Source organism: Miscanthus floridulus, chromosome 6 (assembly GCF_019320115.1).
Source record: "Miscanthus floridulus cultivar M001 chromosome 6, ASM1932011v1, whole genome shotgun sequence".
Classification (NCBI taxonomy): domain Eukaryota; kingdom Viridiplantae; phylum Streptophyta; class Magnoliopsida; order Poales; family Poaceae; genus Miscanthus; species Miscanthus floridulus.
Window position 1 is genome coordinate 67,143,583 of NC_089585.1, and position 21,068 is coordinate 67,164,650.

The following is a 21,068-nucleotide window of genomic DNA, read 5'->3' on the forward strand; positions in this document are numbered from 1 at the left end:
CAAAGGAGTTATACCAGACCCAGAAGACTCTTCTGAACTCCGAGAAGCTCCGCTCTTGCCCTACTCCACTACTAGACTACTACTCTATAACTAATGCTAAGCTAGAAAGCTAAGAGAAGCTTGGAGAGCTTGGAAATGAATGGGGGCCTTCTCCACCAAGCTCCACACCCACTATTTATAGTGCATAGTGAGGGGAGGGGTATTTGTAGGTAGTGGTAAGGTCGGTGGCCACCGGGGGGCGCCAACCGGTGGCTTGGGGACACCGGCCGGCCGGCCCTTGGATGCACCACCTTTGCATCCAAGGGTGCTAGTTGCTCCTCCAAGTTAGTTGTGAAGCCAATACATGGTGAAATTCGGTAGGTATGGTGGTTGATAAGTCGGTGGAGAGCTCCAAGTGTATGACAATGGGTCCATGAATCCACCGTGAATAAATCTTGTTCATTGATCAAACCAACTTGAATGGAGGCTTGTGATTGGCTTAGGATCAGCTCCCATGGATCAGTGACATGGCAGGGCCACCTGGGGGGCCGGGCAGTGGGCCCAAGGCCTCCTGCCACATCCACTTGCTCCATATGTCCTTATTTGTCACCTTTTTGGCCAAAATTTGCCATATTTCCTGCATACAAATAATTCTACAAGTACAAGTGGAACTAGGTGAATTATAAGCAAAATTCTACACATGTGATGATGATTTACCTCACTTAACCATGCTTTTGGGTGGAATGTTGATGGTCAAAATAGGTGTTAGTGACCGTCAACTACGAGTGAACCACCGGTGCTAGTGGCGTCAACGTCGTCATTGTGGGCGACGGGGAGACCAATGCCAGCCTAGGAGATGGCATGTGGGACCATGAGGGGGCCTATGATGATAGCGAGGTGGACCGCACTGGGAGCGGCGGTGATGAGGGAACCAACGATCCTAGAGGCATCAACGATGTCATCATGGGTGATGGGGAGACAAATGGAACCCTAGGAGATGGTGTGCGGGAGCGCAACGGGTACCAGCAGTCAAGAAGGGTTCGAGCAGGCATCATAGTGGGGTGCACCAGCACATTGGAGGAAGCATGGACCGGAGCCCAACCATGGTTCCTCAAGGAGGACCTAGAGTGCTTCATGGGGACGACCTTCATGGGAACCAATGGAGAGGTAGAGGTGGGGACTTTGCAAGGCAGTGCGAGGCAAAGGCCACGCAATGCAAGAGGGAGTGAAACAATGGGAGTGAGGTGACCACAAAAAAATAATTGGGGTGAGGCCAAGCTTTGTACACATAGGGATGCCAGGGCTAGAACAGGCTTCTGACATGAACACACCACATTCAACATTACTAGTATCCGAGTAGTGAGTATTTTAGATGATCGGACCTTCTATCATCCGATAAAGTATAGTGCAGTCCAATCCAAGGAGTCGCATGCTCACAGCAGTCGAGGGGCAGCAACTAGCTAGAGATGGCTACATGGTTTCATAGTTTCTAATCATCTGCACTCCATCGACTGTGTTTGAAGCTGCCACTTTAGGAATCCAACTACTCCTACCTTACTACTTCATGCATGCAGCCGTAGATGGTGTAGCTCCTATTTGTAGCACAGTCGATCAGGCAAAAGTATTACTCATAGCTATGAACTTTCTTGCGTTCATAGTAAAAGTCAATAGCTATGGCTTCTCTGTTTTGCATTAGATTGAGGCTAGACTTGTTTAGATGAACTCCTCACTGCATGGTTCTTTCAAGGTCAACAAAATTTATCGAAGACACGAGTTGGCTTCAATAGTGACCAAAGACACTCATGAAAGTTTAGTGTTGACGATAGTTAACAATCATTATAAACCATCAATAAAATATGTATAAGGGTACAATTGTGATCACCAACAAAGGTCTAGGGGTTTAAACTAATAAATTCCATGAGTTTTGGTGAATCTGTATTTTCTGCAGGGTTTATCCAGAAAACTGTTAAGGTAGACCTACATGTCAGAATTAATCATGCTTATACACCGTGAAATGGGCACTAGAAGGTTCTAGAGGACACCACAGCAAAGCGAGAGCCAAGGGGCTACCATGTGGGGCTGACCGACCCCACTTGGAGGCCGCTCGGCCCCTAGGGCCACCTGTCAGTCTTCGCCTTGTTATGTTGGTTCTCCACCACCTCCTAGATTGCATCTGCGCCATTCTTTAAGTCAGTTTGATCTAAGGGCTCATGATGGATGCTTCGGCCTATATATATCAGCCCCTGTCCCCCTCCCTCAGTAGATCCCTAAAACCCTAATTCATATCTTCAAGATCAGAGTCAACAATCAAGAGAAGATTAGTCCTCCATAGGATCTAGTCTTATAAATAGAATAGTGAGATAGAGAGTGAGGGAAGAGTTTGGAGGAGGTGTCGGTCTGTCAGTGCTCTCTCTATGGCTTGTACCTTGGTGGAGTCAAGTTCTACTTGAGCATAGTTCTGAAAATTCTCTAGTAATTAACTTCTAATTCAAGTAAGCATCATATTTATATTGCTCATCAGGTTCACAACTCTTTGAGTGCTTTAATCTATAGGGCGCTCTAGGTTAAAGTAGTAATTGTAGGTGTAAGCGCGGTGCTTAGGCCGGATTACTTGTGGATGTACCCTACATTCTGGATCGGTGGTAGCTCGCGAGGGTGACTCTTATAGCCTCGTTGAATCCTTTATAGTCTACCTCCCATTTGTAGGCCTAGCAGGATTTAGTTACTATAGGAAACATACTCTACTTATGCTTCCCTTAGTAATATCCCTAGTTGAATAATAGAAGACATAGCTTACCAAAGTTAGAACTAGAAGACCTTTGTGATCTCCTCTATGTGCCTATTTATCCTAACCTTGTTGCTACCCCTAGTTAAGTTAGACCGTAGTTAGTCTCACACATTTCCTTGTGGATATGATACTTGGAATACCTCTGGGTGAAAGCTACAGTGGTATCCGTGCGCTTGTGGATTTATCTGTGTGCGTTAAAATATACCAACATTTAGCATATTATAGATCAGATCAAAGACAACTAGAAAGAAATTTGTAGTGAAAAGCAACCAACAGGGGCTAGAAACCAGCTACAAAATGACCAAAGGACTTGAGCTGCAGCACGCTTAATAGAGTTTAACCCACCTAATACAAAGTTCAACAAAAGTTAACACCAACACGCAAATAAGAGTTCACATAATTGCAAGGGTGCCCCATAGATCAAACCTATTCATGACTACTAATACTACTGAGATGTCCTAGAGATCAAGGGTCATGGTTGGCATGTAGGATTAGCTCCACGTCCACCTTAGGTAAGACGGCGTTGGCAGCCTGCTCAAAATTCTCGATCAGATTGGTGATGTCATTGTCCGTCGAACCCAGCAGAAAACTCTGCTCCACCACTCGGACATTCACTGTTGTTCCAATCTAAAGTTGGGCAGTAGCCAGCACCATGGTAGCCCCCTGATGAATGGCTTTGGTCACCATGGCTCAAAGGTGGGCTGGCATAGCTTAGAGGTGCTCCTCTACAATGACCAGATTGTTCGCTATTTCCACGGGGAAGGCCCCTCATCTTCAAGGGGAGTACCTGATGGCTAAAGAAGGTACGGATCACCCTTGGCACCATCAATCCCTGGTCCTTCAGTTCCTCGATCACATCAAGCGATAAGCGCAAATGCTATGGTTCCGATAGGGTTGGCATCCTCTACCACGATTCTGGCATGTCAGGACACAGCTAGTCATGAGAAAAAGTCAGCAATGGTTACCGCTCATTGTTGGGGATATAGAGCCACCTATGCTCCTAATCTAGGTCTATGGCATAGTGGTGGTCAAGGCTCAGGTAGCGCTCCTCCAATCCAGGATGAACTTTGATCAAGGCACCTCCCATCGGACAATGATGATGCTAAGAGCACGCTTATAGAACCACCTAGAAAAGAATCCACCATAGATCATAATGGGTAGATATTCCCATGAAGCCCTTGCATAGCATGATGAAGACCGAGAGGTGTAGGATTCCCTCTAGGGTTAAGTCATGGAGGCAGAGCCCATAGTAGTAGAGCAACCACCTAAGTAAGGGGTACGCCAACAGCCCGAACCCAAGAAGGTGGAAAGGGACAAAAGAGATGACCTCATTTTCCTTCAGCCTTGGCTCCACTTCGCTTCTCGCTAGGACTCTCCACCCAAGCTCCTCGATGGCCTCTAGGATCACCCCCTCTCTCTCAACTAGTCAAACTTAGCCCAGTCAATAGATGACCTCATCCACTCTGCCATGGTCCTGGCAGGAGGCATCGATGGCATAGTAGGGTGGAAGGCAAAAGCTTTGGGATGAAATCAGGAGCTCTAGTGATAGAAGGTAGTAGGTATAACCTTCCCTCTCACCCCTTGTCTCTGCTACTATAGTTTGGGGGCTGTCGACCACCCCACGACCAAGATGTTTACATGGGTGGTGGGCGGGGCTTCACCCTATCATGTCAATGCGATGGGCCTAGAGGTGACATCCCCTACTGTAATAGGCTGCTAATGCCACCCATGTGCATGCGCTTGTGCGGGAATGCAGGAGCACATTGTTCATCAATTACACTATCCGGGTAGTTAAGATTTCAGACGGTCGAACCTTGTGTGATCCTGTGAAGTATAGACAGTCCAGTCTAATCCAAGCAGTCATGACAGTTGAGGGGCAGACTGAGGACTTGCTTCAATTTCTCTTGGTTTGCAGAGGCACACATAGATTATGAAAACCAAATTCTGAATAAAATTATCTTTGATGCATGGTTCTTGCAAGTTCAACAAATCTTATCAAATACACAAAAATAAGATGAGTTGGGTTCAACACAGATCAAAGCCACTCATGACTACTACTACTGATACAAATGTTATGACTGAGTGCACTCTGTTGGCAATAGTTTTACTCATAGCTCTGTACTATATAGTGTCCGACGAGATCAAACGTGCCGCATCTAGACTTTCATGTGAGTATAGTAAAATATGAACAACTATCTAGTTTCTCTGTTTCAGTGGCTCATTTCTTAGAAGGCGTGCTCCTCAGAGATCGTGGAGATGTGGCCTCGCCTTACCTACCGCTATCGCCCGACATCTGCTGGAACTCCATCGGCTGTGCGTGTCCCCTGCTATAAAAATAGAGGAAAAACAAGGGAGTTAGTATAGTTGCCTTATAACCTTGCAAACTCACCTTTCCTGCTTGTCGCATCCTCCCTAACACCTCGTTCTTCAAGCTTGAACCATGGCGACAGAGAAGCATCCAAGGGAGAAGATGATGGTGCGAGACCTAGACATGATCGGGCAGGCTCTTCGCACAGAGAACCAGGAGGCGGAGCAGCTATGGTCATGCCACTATGCTGTGGAGACGGCACTCGCCGTAGCCGATAGGGAGACGGCCATGGCTGAAGCCACAGCGGGTTAAGCGCAGGCGTAGCTCGCTGGTAAGGCATTATCATTACTGTATCTTCTTGTTTTATGTGGCACTGCTTTCTTATTAATTGGTAGGGTTTTTTTGTTCTTGCTCTTTTTAGCCATCATGGAGCAGTTGAAAGCCATGTTTGTGCTACTGGTAGGGCCAAACTTCCTTGAGCACATCCATGCTCTACCAGTGTGGATCCAAGAGGTAGTGACGCATGGTGTTCACCATGGGGCTGCGTTAGTCCTGGCTGCCACCCACCTCTGTTTAGATGCAGACTTGCGTGCGGTAGAGCCGGGGTTCCCGCCGGAGCTGCTGGTCTAAAGGGCTTCATAGGATTTTTTCCTATAGGATTTGGATCCTTCATTCCAAAGGAGCCATAAGTTTTTGAGTTTCTTTTATCAATTTCTCAGGATTCCATTTTGTAGTGTTGGTGGGCCCTGAACAGATGAGTAGATCTGCCCACGCGAAAATTTGATTTTCGGTGAAAATTTCACACAGCGCCGAGCAGTGCCGCCAACACGCACCGAAAATTAGGTGTCTCTCTTTTGCCCTCAGCTCGGAAATTAGGTTTACCATGCCATCGATTTCAAACAAGGGCATTTGTGGTACAAGCACAAGGAGTCATCGTCTCCGCCTCCATCTCCATCCTCTAGCTACCACCATCTCTCCTCCCGCTCTGAATCCTAGCCCTATGGCCTTCCTCTCCACTCTCCAGTTGCCCCCTCTATCACCTCTCTTCAGACCCTAGGCACAATCAGCACAGTAGCTTGACTCATCAATCTCCGCTCTCCAGTCGCACCCTCTCTCATAGCTTTCTAAACCCTAGCCAGAGCCAGATCCCCTTCGATTTGTCGATAGTAGTCAGCTGATGGCAGAAGGACCGCCTCGATGATGGTATAGGCCGGATCTAGATCCCCTACTTTGACATCTGTCATGACCAGCTAGATCCAAACCCTAGCCGGAGCTGGATCTAGTACCCCTTCATCAACACCGAACACACCAGTTGCGCAACCACGATCATAAGACGACTGTGCCGATGATGAAGCGTAGCTAGGGTACGCGGAGGAAGAGGTACCCAAATTCCTTTTATGATGTGTGCTATATTGTAGTGGTTCAACCTAGGATATATAGATAGCGATGGGGTTGCATATTTCCTATAGTTGAGTGTAGTTGACATGTGCTTTATTGGATTAATGACTTCTATATAAGCTGTAGTTACTAGTTAGGCGCTTATTAGCATACTCTTGCTCTCTGTTATGTCGACATTCGCTAGAAGCTTTAGTTAATAAATACCTTTGTAATCTTGATGAACAACCACTAACTACTTTTGAACAAGAGCGGGAGGCACGCACAAGTCACAAAGAATCATAGGAAGATGCAAGAACCAGGGATGGTTGTTGAGGGATTTGGTGATACATATGAAACATATTCAGATTTACAAGATGAGCTAGTGGCTCTTGTAGTTGAGGTGCTTGTTCTACCTTGTATTGAGTTTGGGCGGGAGGAGCCAGGGGGTGGGGGGTGGGGTGCAGATAGCAATGATGCTTTGCTGTCTGGATAGCAATGCAATTTGTACATGCTTCCTATTTAAATTTGTTTCTCCAATTTCAGCGTCTAGTTCAAAGAAGCCACAGATGAGGCTCTGTCAGCAAGACAAAAGGTAGTGCTAATATCAGTCCTAGAGGAAGGTAGTCCAAGAGAGTGAAGTCAACATGACCTAGAGAGTTGACTCATGGATCTGAGAAGAACAAGCAAAACTGTACAAAAGCGATGTGCCATCAGGCTATAGGATCTCGCTCCTATGTTGTACAGTTGCAATCATTTGTAAGTGATGGTTGTGTTTTATTGTTACTGTAACCTTTGTATAAACAAAAACTCATGTGCACTGTTAATAGAAGCAATAGTTGTAGGAGCCTAAGGCCCCCTTTGAAACATAGGATCGAAAAAACGTAGGAACAGGAAAAATACCGGAATATAATTGGAATGCATGTGAAAAATAGAGGAATTTTGTTAGAAGGGGTGTTTGGTTTTATACAGGAAAAACATAGAAAACCAATACAATGAGGTTTCACTGGATGTTTTTTCTTTGTTTTCCCTATGAAAGTGAAGGATAGGAAATTTTCCTACGGTTTTCCTTCTCTTATTTCTTCCTGTGAACCCAAGGCCTCTATAGTGCTGATTCCATAGAATTACTGATTCCTATATTTTTTCTTTAGAAATCCTATGAACCAAAGGGGCCCTAAATTTGACATCATCATTTAATTTTGAAGTTGCAATACCTGTGCATTGTGCTTATGTAATCCATATCTGTAACCTATTGTTTACTGCTTGAATTTTGCAGTATGTAATCCATATCAGTATCTATGTGTTGTGCTTATGTAATCCATATCAATATGAAACCTGCGTTACTTGTTATAAACTAATCTCTTGGGTTTTCAATTAAAGTCATCTTTCACTATTTGTAACCTAATGTTTACTGCTTGAATTTCACATGAAGCTATGGAAACTATGCGAACCTGTTGCTGATGGGCATGAACCAATGACAAGTGTTGATGTTGTTCCCATGGTCCTTTGCCTCTCCCATGGCTAGGTCCACTCCTAGGTCAGCAGCAACACCCTTTTTTTTGAAGAATGCTGGTATCCTGATAAGCTCCACTAGAACAGAGACATCGGCAGAGAGAATGCTTTGGGAGCAGCTTATTATAGAATAGGAAAGTTCCGCTAACCTCATCGAACAAGTGGATGAACTAAAGAGGAAGATAGAAAAAACTGAAAGGGAGTTTGAGGAGTTCAAGATACATCAATAGGAGTACAATAAGCTACGTGAGGATATCATGCGCTTTAGCTCTTCTTCTGGTAACTCTTAGTAGTCAACTCTGTTGGCATGATGCAGTGAATATTTTATAGTTTGATATGTGTACTCATCTGCTGGTTTGATGTGGTGAAACTATCAACAGATTGCTACTAATGTGTAAACAGTAATTTGTTGTATTTGATTGTCATGCTGAATAATTATGTAGACATCGTCGAATAATTATGTAGTCAATTTGTGCAGCTGTGATGATCTTGAATTACTTTTATGATGAATTGATTGTTGGGCACGTGGTAGAACCTAGGCAGGCCACGTGATCAAATAAAAATGTGACACATGGATGAACCAGTGCCTGACACATGAAATAGCCATGGCACGACACGTGGGCTAATAAAAATCCGACACATGGAAGAAAGTCGTCAAGCCACGTGGTCGAATAAAAAAATGAAACATAAACGGACAGCACCGTGACACGTGGTCGAATAAGAAACGGCCACGTGGACTAATAAAAATACGACACATGGTCCAATGAAGAAATGACACATGACCCAACCGTAACACGACATGTGTGCCAATAGAAAACTAACATGTGGAACAACAGGGGCCTGACACATGGTCCATTAAGAACCTAAAACGAAAAAGAACCAGGGATAGTCATGTTGTCCAATAACAAGGTGACACATACCCGAATCATCTCCAATGGAACCGGCTATAGCAGGTACACATGGAAAGCATCTCCAACAGAAGCAACCGCCAACATGGATGCCCCCTTGCCACGCATGCCAAAGCAGTTCTATGACGGTTAGTTTTCGTCATAGATCTATCCACATCTATGACGAATTTCTCGAATCGTTATAGAAGTTAAGGAATGATGCGACTTCTATGATGAACCGTTTTTCATCATAAACTCATCATAAAATTGAAATTATGACGAATTTGGCTCCTTCAGTGATGCAAGCTATTCGTCATAGAAGTGAATATTTCTAGTAGTGATGAGTTCATCCCATAAATTTTGGTGGAATCGACCTATTCTTCATGCATATACTAATTATTAGCTTGTGTGGAATGAGGTGGTGATGGATCAACTCATCCCATTCCACAAACCAAATGAAAAAAGTGAGGAGTGAGAAGATAATGGACCGCCTCATTCCTCAAACCAAACACACCCTTAATTTCGCAACTTGGTAAAATGGAGGCTATTTTAGAATTTGTATAGCCAAAAAGCAGGCTCCAACAGATATGTTATCTGACTTTGTAAAATAGTAAATTGGATAGCCCTTAATTTTTGGTGGTCATATACAGCCAACGCGCTCGCTACCTAACTATGTAAAATAGTAGTCCTGTAGTGGATTTTTTTTAAACTTTTCTATTTTACAAAATAGCTAAACAATAGAATTTAGCTACTAATTTTAGTGAAGCCGTTGGAGTTGCTTGAAGAAGGGGTCGTTTGGTAGGAATTTTGGGGCAACTTCACAAAGTTGCTTTGTGACTTCCCTACCAAGCGGTTCCAAGCAAACAGCTTCGCGTCACAATCATTGAAAATCGCGCTCTCACAAGCCAAAATCGAATGGAGAAGCTGGCTGAATATTCCAGCTTCACCTAGTTTGCTCTGACACAGGTGGGGCCAAGCGTGGCCATGGGCACATCTGCCCCCGGCTACAGAGAGAGGAGGGTGACGGGAGGGAAGGGGCTCGGCTCAGCAGCGGGTCGAGCGTGAGGGCGGCGACAACGCATGGAAGAAGGCTCATGCGAGGCACAACGAGTGGACGAGGGTGCCGCTGAACGGATAAGACCCTGTTTGGTTGAGCTGAAACTTTTGGAAAAGCTACGGTGAGATATGGGCTGTGACGAAAGCCAGAAGTCGTTTGGTTGCACAGCCATAGCTTTTTGAAAAGCAGTTGTCAGCGGGTCCCACGTTTCAGCTGCCCCACCTGCCATTCTCTCTCTACTTCGTCTTCTCCAATGAACTCACGTCCGTCATCATGAGGGAGCTCCGTCGCCGCCGTAGGGAGGGAGCGAGACGCCGCCATAGGGATGGAGTGAGGGAGACACCGTCATTGCAAGGTGGCGGGTGGTTGCGTACTCTCGAGTGGGGCCGCACCGGCCGGGCAAATCTGCGTGGCGCGGAGACGACGGTGGTTGCCGCAGGCTCATGAGTGCTTAGGGAGCGGTGGCAGGGAGAGTGGGCGGAGGACTCGCGAGCGCTCAGGGAGCCGGTGCCGCTCGACCGCCGCCGGAGTCGGTGCGCCCGCCGGCCGCGGGGAAGAAGACGGAGGCGCACGCTCGCCTGCCGCTGGATGCGCTCGCCTGCCGCTAGATGCGCTTGCCGGCGATGGAGCGCTCGCCCGTGGATGCGCTCGCCGGCGGATTGAGCGCTTGCCCGCGATGGAGCGCTCTCTCGTGGATGGATAGCTCACCCCCGATGGAGCAATGCAGCCAGGATGAACAACGGAGCTTGGGGCGGGCGCGGCAGCCAGAGTGGGGGCACGCACGGCGGTGGAGATACTCAAAGCCTCAGGGCCTGTTTGGAACGCAGGAATTTTACAGGAATCACACAGGAATTTCACATAAATCAGTTCAATTTCACAGGAAAAACGTAGGAATGAGGAAAAAATCCCGCATTCCAAACAGGACCTCAAAGACGTTCGCGAATCCAACTGGATGGGGAAAAGAAGAGAAGAAAAGGAATCAGTATCTTATAATTATAATTAGTTGCAGGTGAGTAATTTTTTTATCTCAAAAACCAATAAAAACACGGATGGAGGTGCTTTTGAATCTATACTACGCTAAAAACTACTTTTGGCCAAAGCTATATATATATATATATATATGTATATATATATATATATATATGTATATATGTATATATATATATGTATATATGTATATATATATATATATATATATATATATATATGTATATATATATATATATATGTGTGTGTGTGTGTGTATATATATATATGTGTGTGTGTGTGTGTGACTTTTGGATTCTTTGATTAAGCTTTCAGTTTTTGGGAGCAAAAGTCACCCAAAAATCCAACCAAACATGGCCTAAGGCTGGGGAAGGGAGAAAAGAAAAAAGAAAAAAAAAGTATTATGATTATTTTATGTTTTTCTCCCTCGGGTGAAACTGTTTTACGAAACGGTTTTAAAAAATAGATTCAGGCATTCAGCTTCTTTCGTAGAGCAGTTTTGGACCTAAAGCTGAGCTGTTTCACTGCTGACCTGTACCAAACAGGCCCGTCGGCCCGAACTGCAGCACCCGAGTCCCGCTCCCGCACCGCACCGCACCCGATTTTCCCCTAACAAAATTTGAAATCATGACTGGGAGGGAGCCCGAACGACGCTCCAAAATTTTCGCCACCCAACCACTCCTGTCCCGTTCCGCTCCGCCGCAGCCGTCGACCGCACGAGATGTCGCCGGCCGAGGACGCCCCACCGCAGACCCCGCCTCCCGCGCGCGGTACGGCGGCCGGATCGCGGGTGCTGCTGCAGTCGCCGCCTCCGGCGTTCCCACTCGGCTCCAACGACGACCAGCAAGAGCGCGCCCGCGCCCGCGCCGCGGCGCGTGCCGCCTCCGTCCGCCGCCGATCCCTCGCCGCCTCCATCGCGCCCTCCAAGGATCCGCGCCACGACCTCCTCAACCGCGAGCAGGTCATGGACCTCTTCCACAACTGTATCAAGCTCGCATCCGAGAACGTAGGTGCCTAGCCCGCCTCCCAAACCTAGCCCGCTCCCTTCCTCTCGCTAAGCTTGTTCGTTCCGTTCTTTTCCGGGGAAATTTTGGCAGAAAATTAACCAGAAGAACACGTGGGAGCTGGGCCTAATCGACCATCTGAGCGAGATCATCCAAGCGGGGGCGGACGAGGACGAGGAGACCAACTTTCAGAAGGTACCGACCTGTAAAGATATTCCATTTCCTCCTCCCTTTGATCTTCTTACAAATCTGTCTAAAAGGAGATTCGTCCACTGTATTTCAATTTGTTGGCAATAATGTGGTACTTTTACGGACCAGGCAAGTTGCACACTGGAGGCGGGGGTCAAGATCTATTCACTTCGTGTGGATTCGGTGCACTCTGAAGCTTACAAGGTGCTTGGTGGGATCAACCGTGCCGGAAGGGGTGAAGAGGCTGGTGAGGATCCACTGGAACTTTAATGGATTCTGATCTGTACCACTTTGAGTGCAGTTTTAGTTCTTTATTAGGGGGCTGTATCCAGTGCAAATTACATGCTCTTATGCTGTAACTACTCGAGTTCAAAATTCAAAAATATTGTTGAGTTTCACTAAACTGCTCTTATGCTATTATGGTCTTCTAATTTGGTGATTGCTGAAAAAGATTTGGAGAAAGGAAAAAAACAAAACCTGCACATTTTTGCTTCTTTAACTTAGTCTGCATCCAGTGCAATTGGTCTATGCTGAGTATCACTAAACTTGAGTTAAAAACTCTAAAGTGAGTTCTGAGTTGGCATGCAGTATGGTTTTATGAGTTAATGAAAAGGTCAATGTTCTAACTTGATTGGAAGATTATATATGTTAAAATACCTTTTCATTGTTGCCCATGTTAGAACTGTCCTGTTTTCTGCTATTCCTTTGGTGAAATTGCTCAACTTACATTGATATGTTACACAGCTTTACACAACCTGTGCACTCACAGGTTATGAACCTTCTGCAAAAGACTATTAATGAAATTGGAGCATTTGCTCTTTTCTTACAGTTTTTGTGCTTAAAATAGTTTTGCACTCCTGTTTACTTTATTATATCCTTAGATAATATAATGCTGTTTCATGATGATGTTCTGAATTGGTTGTTGCCATTAAAGATTTGGAGGAAGGCAGCAATGTTGAACCTGCACAGGATGAAGGCATCAACAAAAAGGATGCTGATAGGAGGGTACATCATTTTGAATGGAGTGCTTATTTCTTCACTTCAATTCTGCTTCATTATGTTAATGCCTTTTCATTCATGCAGATTTCACCTGCTTCAACGTTGGAGTCATCATTTGAGGCTCTCAATGTAAAGAAATTTGATGGTAAGTTTCAAGCTTATTCTCACTATGCTCTTGTTGAAAACTGTTCTACCATGGAGCTGAAATCTGCGCTTACTACTAGTTGCTTTCACGGTGGATCCTCTATACCATCAAACTACCGCTCAGTTTGATGAAGGTGGGGCAAAGGGCCTTTTGTTGTATAACCTTGGAGTTTATGGCAGCTGCCGTGTGCTGTTTGATTCATTTGAAGCTCCAGACAAATGCATCTTAAGTGATATGCAAACTGAGCAGGCTGAGGCAATTGACCTTTCATTTGCTAAAGGTAATATCATTAGTCTGTTACTTGCTTCTCTTTATGATCTTTGCATCTTGCTTTCAATGGGGTGTCAGTTAAGTTTCTACCCTTGGACAGAGCAAATTGTGGAAATGGTCACTCAAATGCGTCTATGTAATGATATTTCTCCAACCCTAAGGGATATTGTTGCTCAATTTGATGAAGAAAACCAAAGGCCATCACATAGGTTATCTCCTGGGCAAATGCCAGTGATGGAAGATCCGATGGATGATGATAATGAAGCAGACGATAATGATAGCATGCTACCTGATTCTGGAACTTGGCATTTTGGTGGTTGTCATGACCATGAGGATGCATATAATGAAAACTGCAACCCAATGGATTCCATCTCAACAAACTATCAAGAGGTATTTTCCTGCAGACTAGGTAAAATGTGGCAAAAATAGTCATGGAAGTACTAGTTAATTGTAGAACATATTCATATATTTCCAAAATATTCGTGTCCAATAAATATGTTGCTGCAGTTTGATACTTACCACAGATTCTCTGTTTGCCATCCATCTAAATATGTTGAGATTGAATTGCTGGTCAAAACTTATTTTACCATTATGTCCATATGCAGGAATTCAATGAATACACTGTTGAAATTCCTCAGGGTACTATTGTAGATGAAAGGCTTGACAAAATTGCAGATCTTTTATTACTTGGCATGGGCTCTTCAAAAGCAAATGCTTGGGCAGGACCTGAGCACTGGAAATATCGGAAAGCTAAAGGTACTGTCTTCATTCGTAGTCCTCTTCGGTTTTTATCAAGGTAGCATCGTTTAATGTTTGAGCTCGCATTTATCTAGATTTGGAGGCTGTTCCAACTTCATCTGGTGATTCAGAAATAACAAATAAGATGAAGAAAAGATCCAAGGATAAACCTGACATTGATTTCACAAAAGCATTGAACAATGAGCATCCAAATATCTTTGCAGCTCCCAAAAATCCAAAGTCATTAGTATTGCCTGCAAACAGGGCTATGTGCAGCAATAAACTTCCAGAAGATTGCCATTACCGGCCTGAAAGCCTTGTTAAATTATTTCTTCTTCCAGATGTTTTGGTAATGTTTACTTCTCTTGAATTTTTTCCTTCTCAATGATCTGTAGTACCTTTTGAGAGACAATGACCTACTATTTGTAATAACTGTTGGAACTCCTTTTTTGTAGTGTCTTGCTAAGAGAAGAAGAAAATCACTTGGTAAGTTTCACAAACTTAGATATAAGTGAAGGAATTTGCTTGTTAATTTTATCAGTATACATGCTATTAAAAATCTGCCATATATAATCAAGAAGCCTTGAAGCAATCTTGAAACTGGGAAACCATTATTTAGCAAAGGTGTGCCCAGCCTCATTTGTTTTTGTTGTTTGCTGGGGGTGGGGCAATGGAGGTTGTCAATTTCTGGATCCTGAATATGCAAGCAAGTTGATAATTGACACTGTATGGAGAAACAAAACTTTGCAGTTTATTCTACTTACATGTTACTCCCTCCATCCTTATAAGGTGTCATTTGACTTGGTGCGGTCTTCAATATCACACTTTGACTGTTAATTTCTCTTATAAATTATAATATACTCCCTTCATTCAAAATTATAAGATGTTTTGGCTTTTCTAGATACATTGCTTTTACTATGTATCTAGACTATAGTGTATATTTAAGTGCATAAGTGCATAGCAAAAGCTACGTATCTAGAAAAGTCGAAACGTCTTATAATTTGAAATGGGGGAAGTAGTAAAATTTATGGTAACAAAAGTTTGAGCATTAGAAAGTATTTCTAAATACAAATATGATATAACCACTTTTGTAGTACAAACTATTCATACGATTGGACTAATTTTTTTGTCAAAGATAACAATGTTTGCATTTTGGAATCCGTGCATAACTTATATTTCGGTGCGGAGGAAGTAGGTAGCATCCCAGTGAGCTGTTACTTTTTTAAACCAATGTACTCTCTTCATTCCAAATTGCAAGTCGTTCTAACTTTTCTAGATACATAGCTTTTATCATGTATCTAGACATCTAGGTCTAGGTGCACAACAAAAGCTTATTTTTTAAGATTTTTCATTCATCTGTTACAGTTCAACCATGTGAGTGCTGAGTGCTGACACTTGTATTTTAAAATCTTCTATTGCCAATTTCTGCATTGCATTATTTTCCTGATAAATATTGTTTGTATGTAATACATTTCTTGTTGTAGACGCTCCAGTGGATAACGATGATGACTTTATCCCATCTGAACCTTGGGAAGATGACAACTTTTGCACAGATCACGTTGATGAAGGATATGTGTGTAGTGATGTAGAAGAGCCTGTAAATCTTATCAATAAACCGAGACAGGTGAGTTCCTTGTTGTATTTGTTTCCTTTTAAGATATTTGTTTCCCCTTGGGAACTTGTTTATTTGACAATTAAGTGGTGTTTTGTTTTGCTATTTTTCTGTATGGCATTTTACCCCTCCATGAATTGGTCAAAGGCAATAGAAACAATTACACAAATATCTCCATGAATTGGCACTTTACTTGGGGCTTGAGGGCTCCCCCTACATTCTGAGCCCTCAAAATTTTATATCAACTCCAGCAATAGCTCCTACATCATTGCCCTCAAATTCGTGGGACCCACCAGGCCACCAGTCATTGGGTATAGTGTTTTTTTCTTCTCCCTCTCCCTCATCCACTAGAAGAGCCTACGTTAGCGGAGGAGGCTGAGGCGAGGAGAGTGGCATTGGGAGGAGGCCACGCACCATGGGGTTCATACTAGGGGGAGCAAGCGGCGTGGGGAGGATGCCATGCAGGAGAGGAGCAACTGCGCCACTGCCAGGGAGGAGGTAGCCGTGTTGGGAGGAGAGGGAGCCACACCAAGGAGGATGTGTTCGTGCTAGGGGACAAGGTAGTCATGCCGGGAGTGGATGCCGGGAAGAGGTAGCTGAGCCGGAATTGAGCTTGTGTCGGGGAGGAGGGAGGCTGGTGCCAAGGATGCTGGATCCGCGTCGGGGAGCAGGGACCTCGGGACGATTGGAGGCTAGGGTGGAGGGAGGCACGCTGAATCTGTGGCTTGGGGACCGGCTAGAGTGAAGAAAAACATAAATAGGCCATGTTTGGAACCGCTTATATGAAAATCGATTATAATCTGATCAGGACGATCCAAAAAATTTAAGCATAGAGAATCAAGGTGTTTGGTAATCCTAATCATTGTGGCAATCCCTGGGACTGCCCCTCACCACGCCGCCGTCCGCGGCTGCCTCGCGGGGAGAAGGGAGGCGCACCGGTGCAGGACTAGGGGAGTGCCAAACCGAGGGGAAGATGGGAGGGAGGGAAAGTCCAGCCGCGCACGGGCGTGCACCGGCGTGGGAGCTGGGAACGGCGGCCCACGGAGCGGTCCACCGTGCGAATGAGGGAAGAGGTAAATCGGCTCGCGGTGGATGAAACACGAGGGATCGCTGAAAGCTCTAGTTTGGTTTTGGTTAATTAATGAAACCCTAAGTGCTAACCTAGTTTATCAAGATGATTATGAGATAGGTAGCACTACTCCAAGTGATGATGCAATGGCGAAGATCATGACAATGGTGATGGCATGGTGATGGTCAAATGCAACTTGGAAAAGAAGAAAGAGAAAAACAAAAGGCTCAAGGCAAAGGTATAAAATGTAGGAGCCATTTTGTTTTAGTGATCAAGACACTTAGTGAGTGTGATCACATTTAGGATAGATAGCCGTACTATTAAGAGGAGTGAAACTCGTATCGGAATGCGGTTATCAAAGTGCCACTAGATGCTCTAACTCATTGCATATGCATTTAGGATCTAGTGGAGTGCTAACACCCTTGAAAATATTTGTGAAAATATGCTAACACATGTGCACAAGGTGTTTGCAGGGTTGAGATGGGTTTGGGTCCCTCTCTCCCTCCCGCCGAGCTTGCTCGGCGGGATTCGGCGCTTTCGGGAAAATGAAATGTCTATTTTCTATTGCGCCGGATGCAAAATTCTTGGTGGTTGGCACACTTGAGCAAGGGTGAAGAAGTTAGAGTTGAAATGGAGTTGGTCGAAATGATGCTGGCGTCGGTCTACTGACCGGACGCTGGGTCACTCAGCGACCGGACGCTGAAGGGCTGCGTCCGGTCGAGCTGTCAGACGGCACAGTCGCTAAGGTTGAGCACCGGACGCTGGTCTGCGTCCGGTCAAGGTGGACCGGACGCGTCCGGTCAAAAAAACATGCCTCGGGGAGCTTACTGGAAACGACCGGACGCTGGGGCTTCAGCGTCCGGTCAGTTTTGACCGGAGCGTCCGGTCAGCTTCGTAGCCGTTGAAATCTGACGAACAACGTTTGAAGCTGGTGACGCGTGGCGTCCATCGGGCGACCGGACGCTGAGGGCCAGCGTCCGGTCAGTATGACCGGAGCGTCCGGTCAGAGCGCGTTCTGCCCAGTGAAGGGGTATAACGGCTCTATTTGATGGGGGCTCTATTTATAGCCCCATGGCCGGCTCAAGGGATATCTCTTGCATATTTTCATTGACATAGCATCCTTGTGAGCTTAGCCAAAGTCCTCCCACTCATCTCCATCATTGATCCATCATCATTGTGAGATTGGGAGAGAATCCAAGTGCATTGCTTGAGTGATTGCATCTAGAGGCACTTGGTATTCGTGTTGCGCTGCGGATTTCGCTTGTTTCTCTTGGTGGTTGCCACCACCTAGACGGTTGGAGCAGCGGTGAAGGATCGGCACGAGTTGGTGATTGTTCGTGGCCGCCTTCGGTGATTGTGAGGGGAGTTGTACCTTCCCCGGCGGAGTGCCGAAAGGTAACTCTAGTAAATTGCTTGTGTCATTGAGTTACCTCACTTGTGGGTCGGTTCTTGCGGTGTCCTATCGTGTGGACGAGGTTTGTGAAACACCTCTTAGCCGCCGAACCACCAAGTGTTGGTCGACACAACGGGGACTAGCGTGTTGGCAAGCACGTGAACCTCGGGAGAAAAATCGGTTGTCTCTTGTCATTTGCATTCTCCCGGTGATTGGCTTGATCTTCATCTTGTGATTGGTTCATCCCCTACACGGCGGTATAATCACCCTATTTACTTGATTACTTTCTTGCAAACTAGTTGATACAAGCTCTTTAGAGTAATTAGAATTGAGAGCTTGCTTTGTTGTTTACATTCATCTAGTTGAGCTCTTGAGAGTAGCAAGTTTGTGTGCCTAAGTAATCATTGCAACTAGAATTGTTGGATAGGTGGCTTGCAACCCTTGTAGAGCTAGAGCAAGTTTGCATTACGCTATTTGTCATACTAATCAAATTGCTCTAGTTGATTTATAGATTTTTAAATAGGCTATTCACCCCCCCCCTCTAGCCATACTAGGACCTTTCAATCGCTCACGGCATAGAGTGACTGTTACAACCGCTGCGGTGAAAACAATTGAAAAATATTCTGCACGTTTGGGTGTGATTCTCGCTTATTTTGCTCTAGAATCTAATTATAATCGGGAACAAACAGGGTCATAGCCCCCCCTCCCCCTCTTCTGGAATGAGGGATTGAAGGGGAAATTTGAGGGTCTCCTACTTTTGATGGCCGAAGTAAGGGGGCCCTGTTGGAGTGCGTTTTTTTTGCCATTTTGGCCCTCAAAAATAGAGTAGGAGCTTGGATATGGGCCATACTGGAGTTGTTCTTAGTTGAAGGGCTAATGTTCCTTTTTGATAGAAAAACTACCCTATCGACTTCAAAGCAGCAACTTAATGTTGCATATTCGTGGTATATCAATAACTTTGGTTATGACCAAGTTTGAGCTAATGCCTGTTTGTTTCTTGAACCAAAGGTCAACAAGATTGATATACAGTATGACAAGGTATCAAAACAAGTGGATGTTCATGCTTTAAAAGAAGTGCTCTGGAATCACATCCATGCATCTGCTGAGACTGATGGTCAGGTAAGGCAAATGCTTGTGTTGAATACTGTCATCAAATGATTTCGTGTAGTTTTGTCTTAATCATACATCTGAGAGTAGATGAGCTGTGGCATCCCATAGGAGGACTATATGAAGAAGAGATATTTGAAAATTTTAGTCATTTACAATTACAGATGATTACTAAACTCTTAAGTAATGTTGTGGTAGCTTATAGTACTAGTCACTGGATAGCACTACAGCATCTAAGCAAAAACAATATGTTGCCAACCGTGCTGGCATAATGATCCATTGTCAAAATGAGTACAATTGCCAATTATTGGCTCTTGTTCCAGAATTGTATTTGAACTAAGTTTTTATGTTTGTGAAATTTGATTTTTTTAGCATACTGTAAAAGTTGATGAAAACTGTTTACTAATAATAACAATCGGGAGTATCGATAATAACCTAATGATTATTCTTGATAATTAGGGGAATATTGCACTGGTTTCTTATCCCCACTAATTGCCAGCACTGTCATTAATGGGAACACAAAACATATTTTAAATAACTCTGCTATGTTGCAACAAGCTTCCAAGTGCTGATTCTTCCCTTGTATCCAATGTTTTAAAGGCGTCGCCTAGGCGTCTAGGCGTACCCAGCTCGCCTTGGGAAACAGTGGTGCCTTGTCGCCTAGGCGTCCAGGCGTACCCAGTACTCGCTTGGACGCTTAGCCGCCCTTAAAACACTGCTTACATCATTGTGACCAATTTGGCAAATTTGTGAAGTTACTGAAGTGCCCTTGGTTATTTGGCATACAATACAATAAACTAAGAGATTCAGGAAAAGAAACTTCTCGCATACATAAATCTTTTGAGGCAGCAACATGAGGCCATGGCAGGTGTAATGGCTGAAACTTTGTACTCAACATAGGCCATTCTTAGTTTTTATTGACAATTTCACATCAATAGATTTCAATTATAGCTTATTGACTCAGTTTCTATTGAGGCAGTTGGCCACAACCACTCAGTCCAAATAGGCCATTCTTGATTTTTCTTGTTTGTGACGTTTATTTATAACAATACAACATTTGATTTGCTCTTTGCCCGGCAGGAAAGAGAGGAAACTGAATCACCGCTGCGCCTATCTCAGGTGTTACATGATCTTCCAAGCAGCAACTCAGATGCTGTATCAACTGATATTTCGCCACACCTGTATTTCATCTGCCTTTTGCATCTGGCAAATGAGCACAGTTTGAAGCTGTGTGACCACCCCACGTTGGATGAAATCGACATATACATGCCGACTTCACCACTTGTGAAGTAAACCATGCTGCGGTTCAATGTGTTGTATGTGGTTTTGCCATGGAAGCCACCGTATATTATTACATGCTTTTGCATTGCATCATGTAATATATATATATCCTCGCCTGCTATTTTATTCATGACAACTATTGTACCGGGGAAGCTAGCTATTAACTTAATCCTTTATTTTGCTTATCAATGGATCGAGATAAGATACTTGGCAGCCTAAACTAACACATGATTAGAAGTTTCTGATGACGGTATATAATTTCTGGCTATTGGGTAGTGATCTCAGGTCATTTGAATGTTGTTTACTTCTGAAAATCACAACATGTCTCGGTTGCTGCTAACGTGACTGTCGTGACTAGGGATGAAAACA

The 21,068-nt window shown here is 44.6% G+C and overlaps 1 protein-coding gene across 1 annotated transcript; it reads left to right on the plus strand.

Annotated features, from left to right (window-relative positions):
• Nucleotides 1-11,554: 11,554 nt before the first annotated feature.
• LOC136456085 (condensin complex subunit 2) lies at nt 11,555-20,933 on the plus strand. Its single transcript, XM_066455846.1, has 13 exons — nt 11,555-11,898; nt 11,990-12,091; nt 12,215-12,332; nt 13,020-13,090; nt 13,169-13,229; nt 13,309-13,509; nt 13,600-13,889; nt 14,105-14,255; nt 14,333-14,586; nt 14,693-14,723; nt 15,722-15,861; nt 19,320-19,430; nt 20,499-20,933. The coding sequence occupies exons 1-13, from the start codon at nt 11,614-11,616 to the stop codon at nt 20,709-20,711; spliced, it is 2,028 nt and encodes a 675-aa protein (XP_066311943.1). The 5' UTR covers nt 11,555-11,613; the 3' UTR covers nt 20,712-20,933.
• The last annotated feature ends 135 nt before the right edge of the window (nt 20,934-21,068 follow it).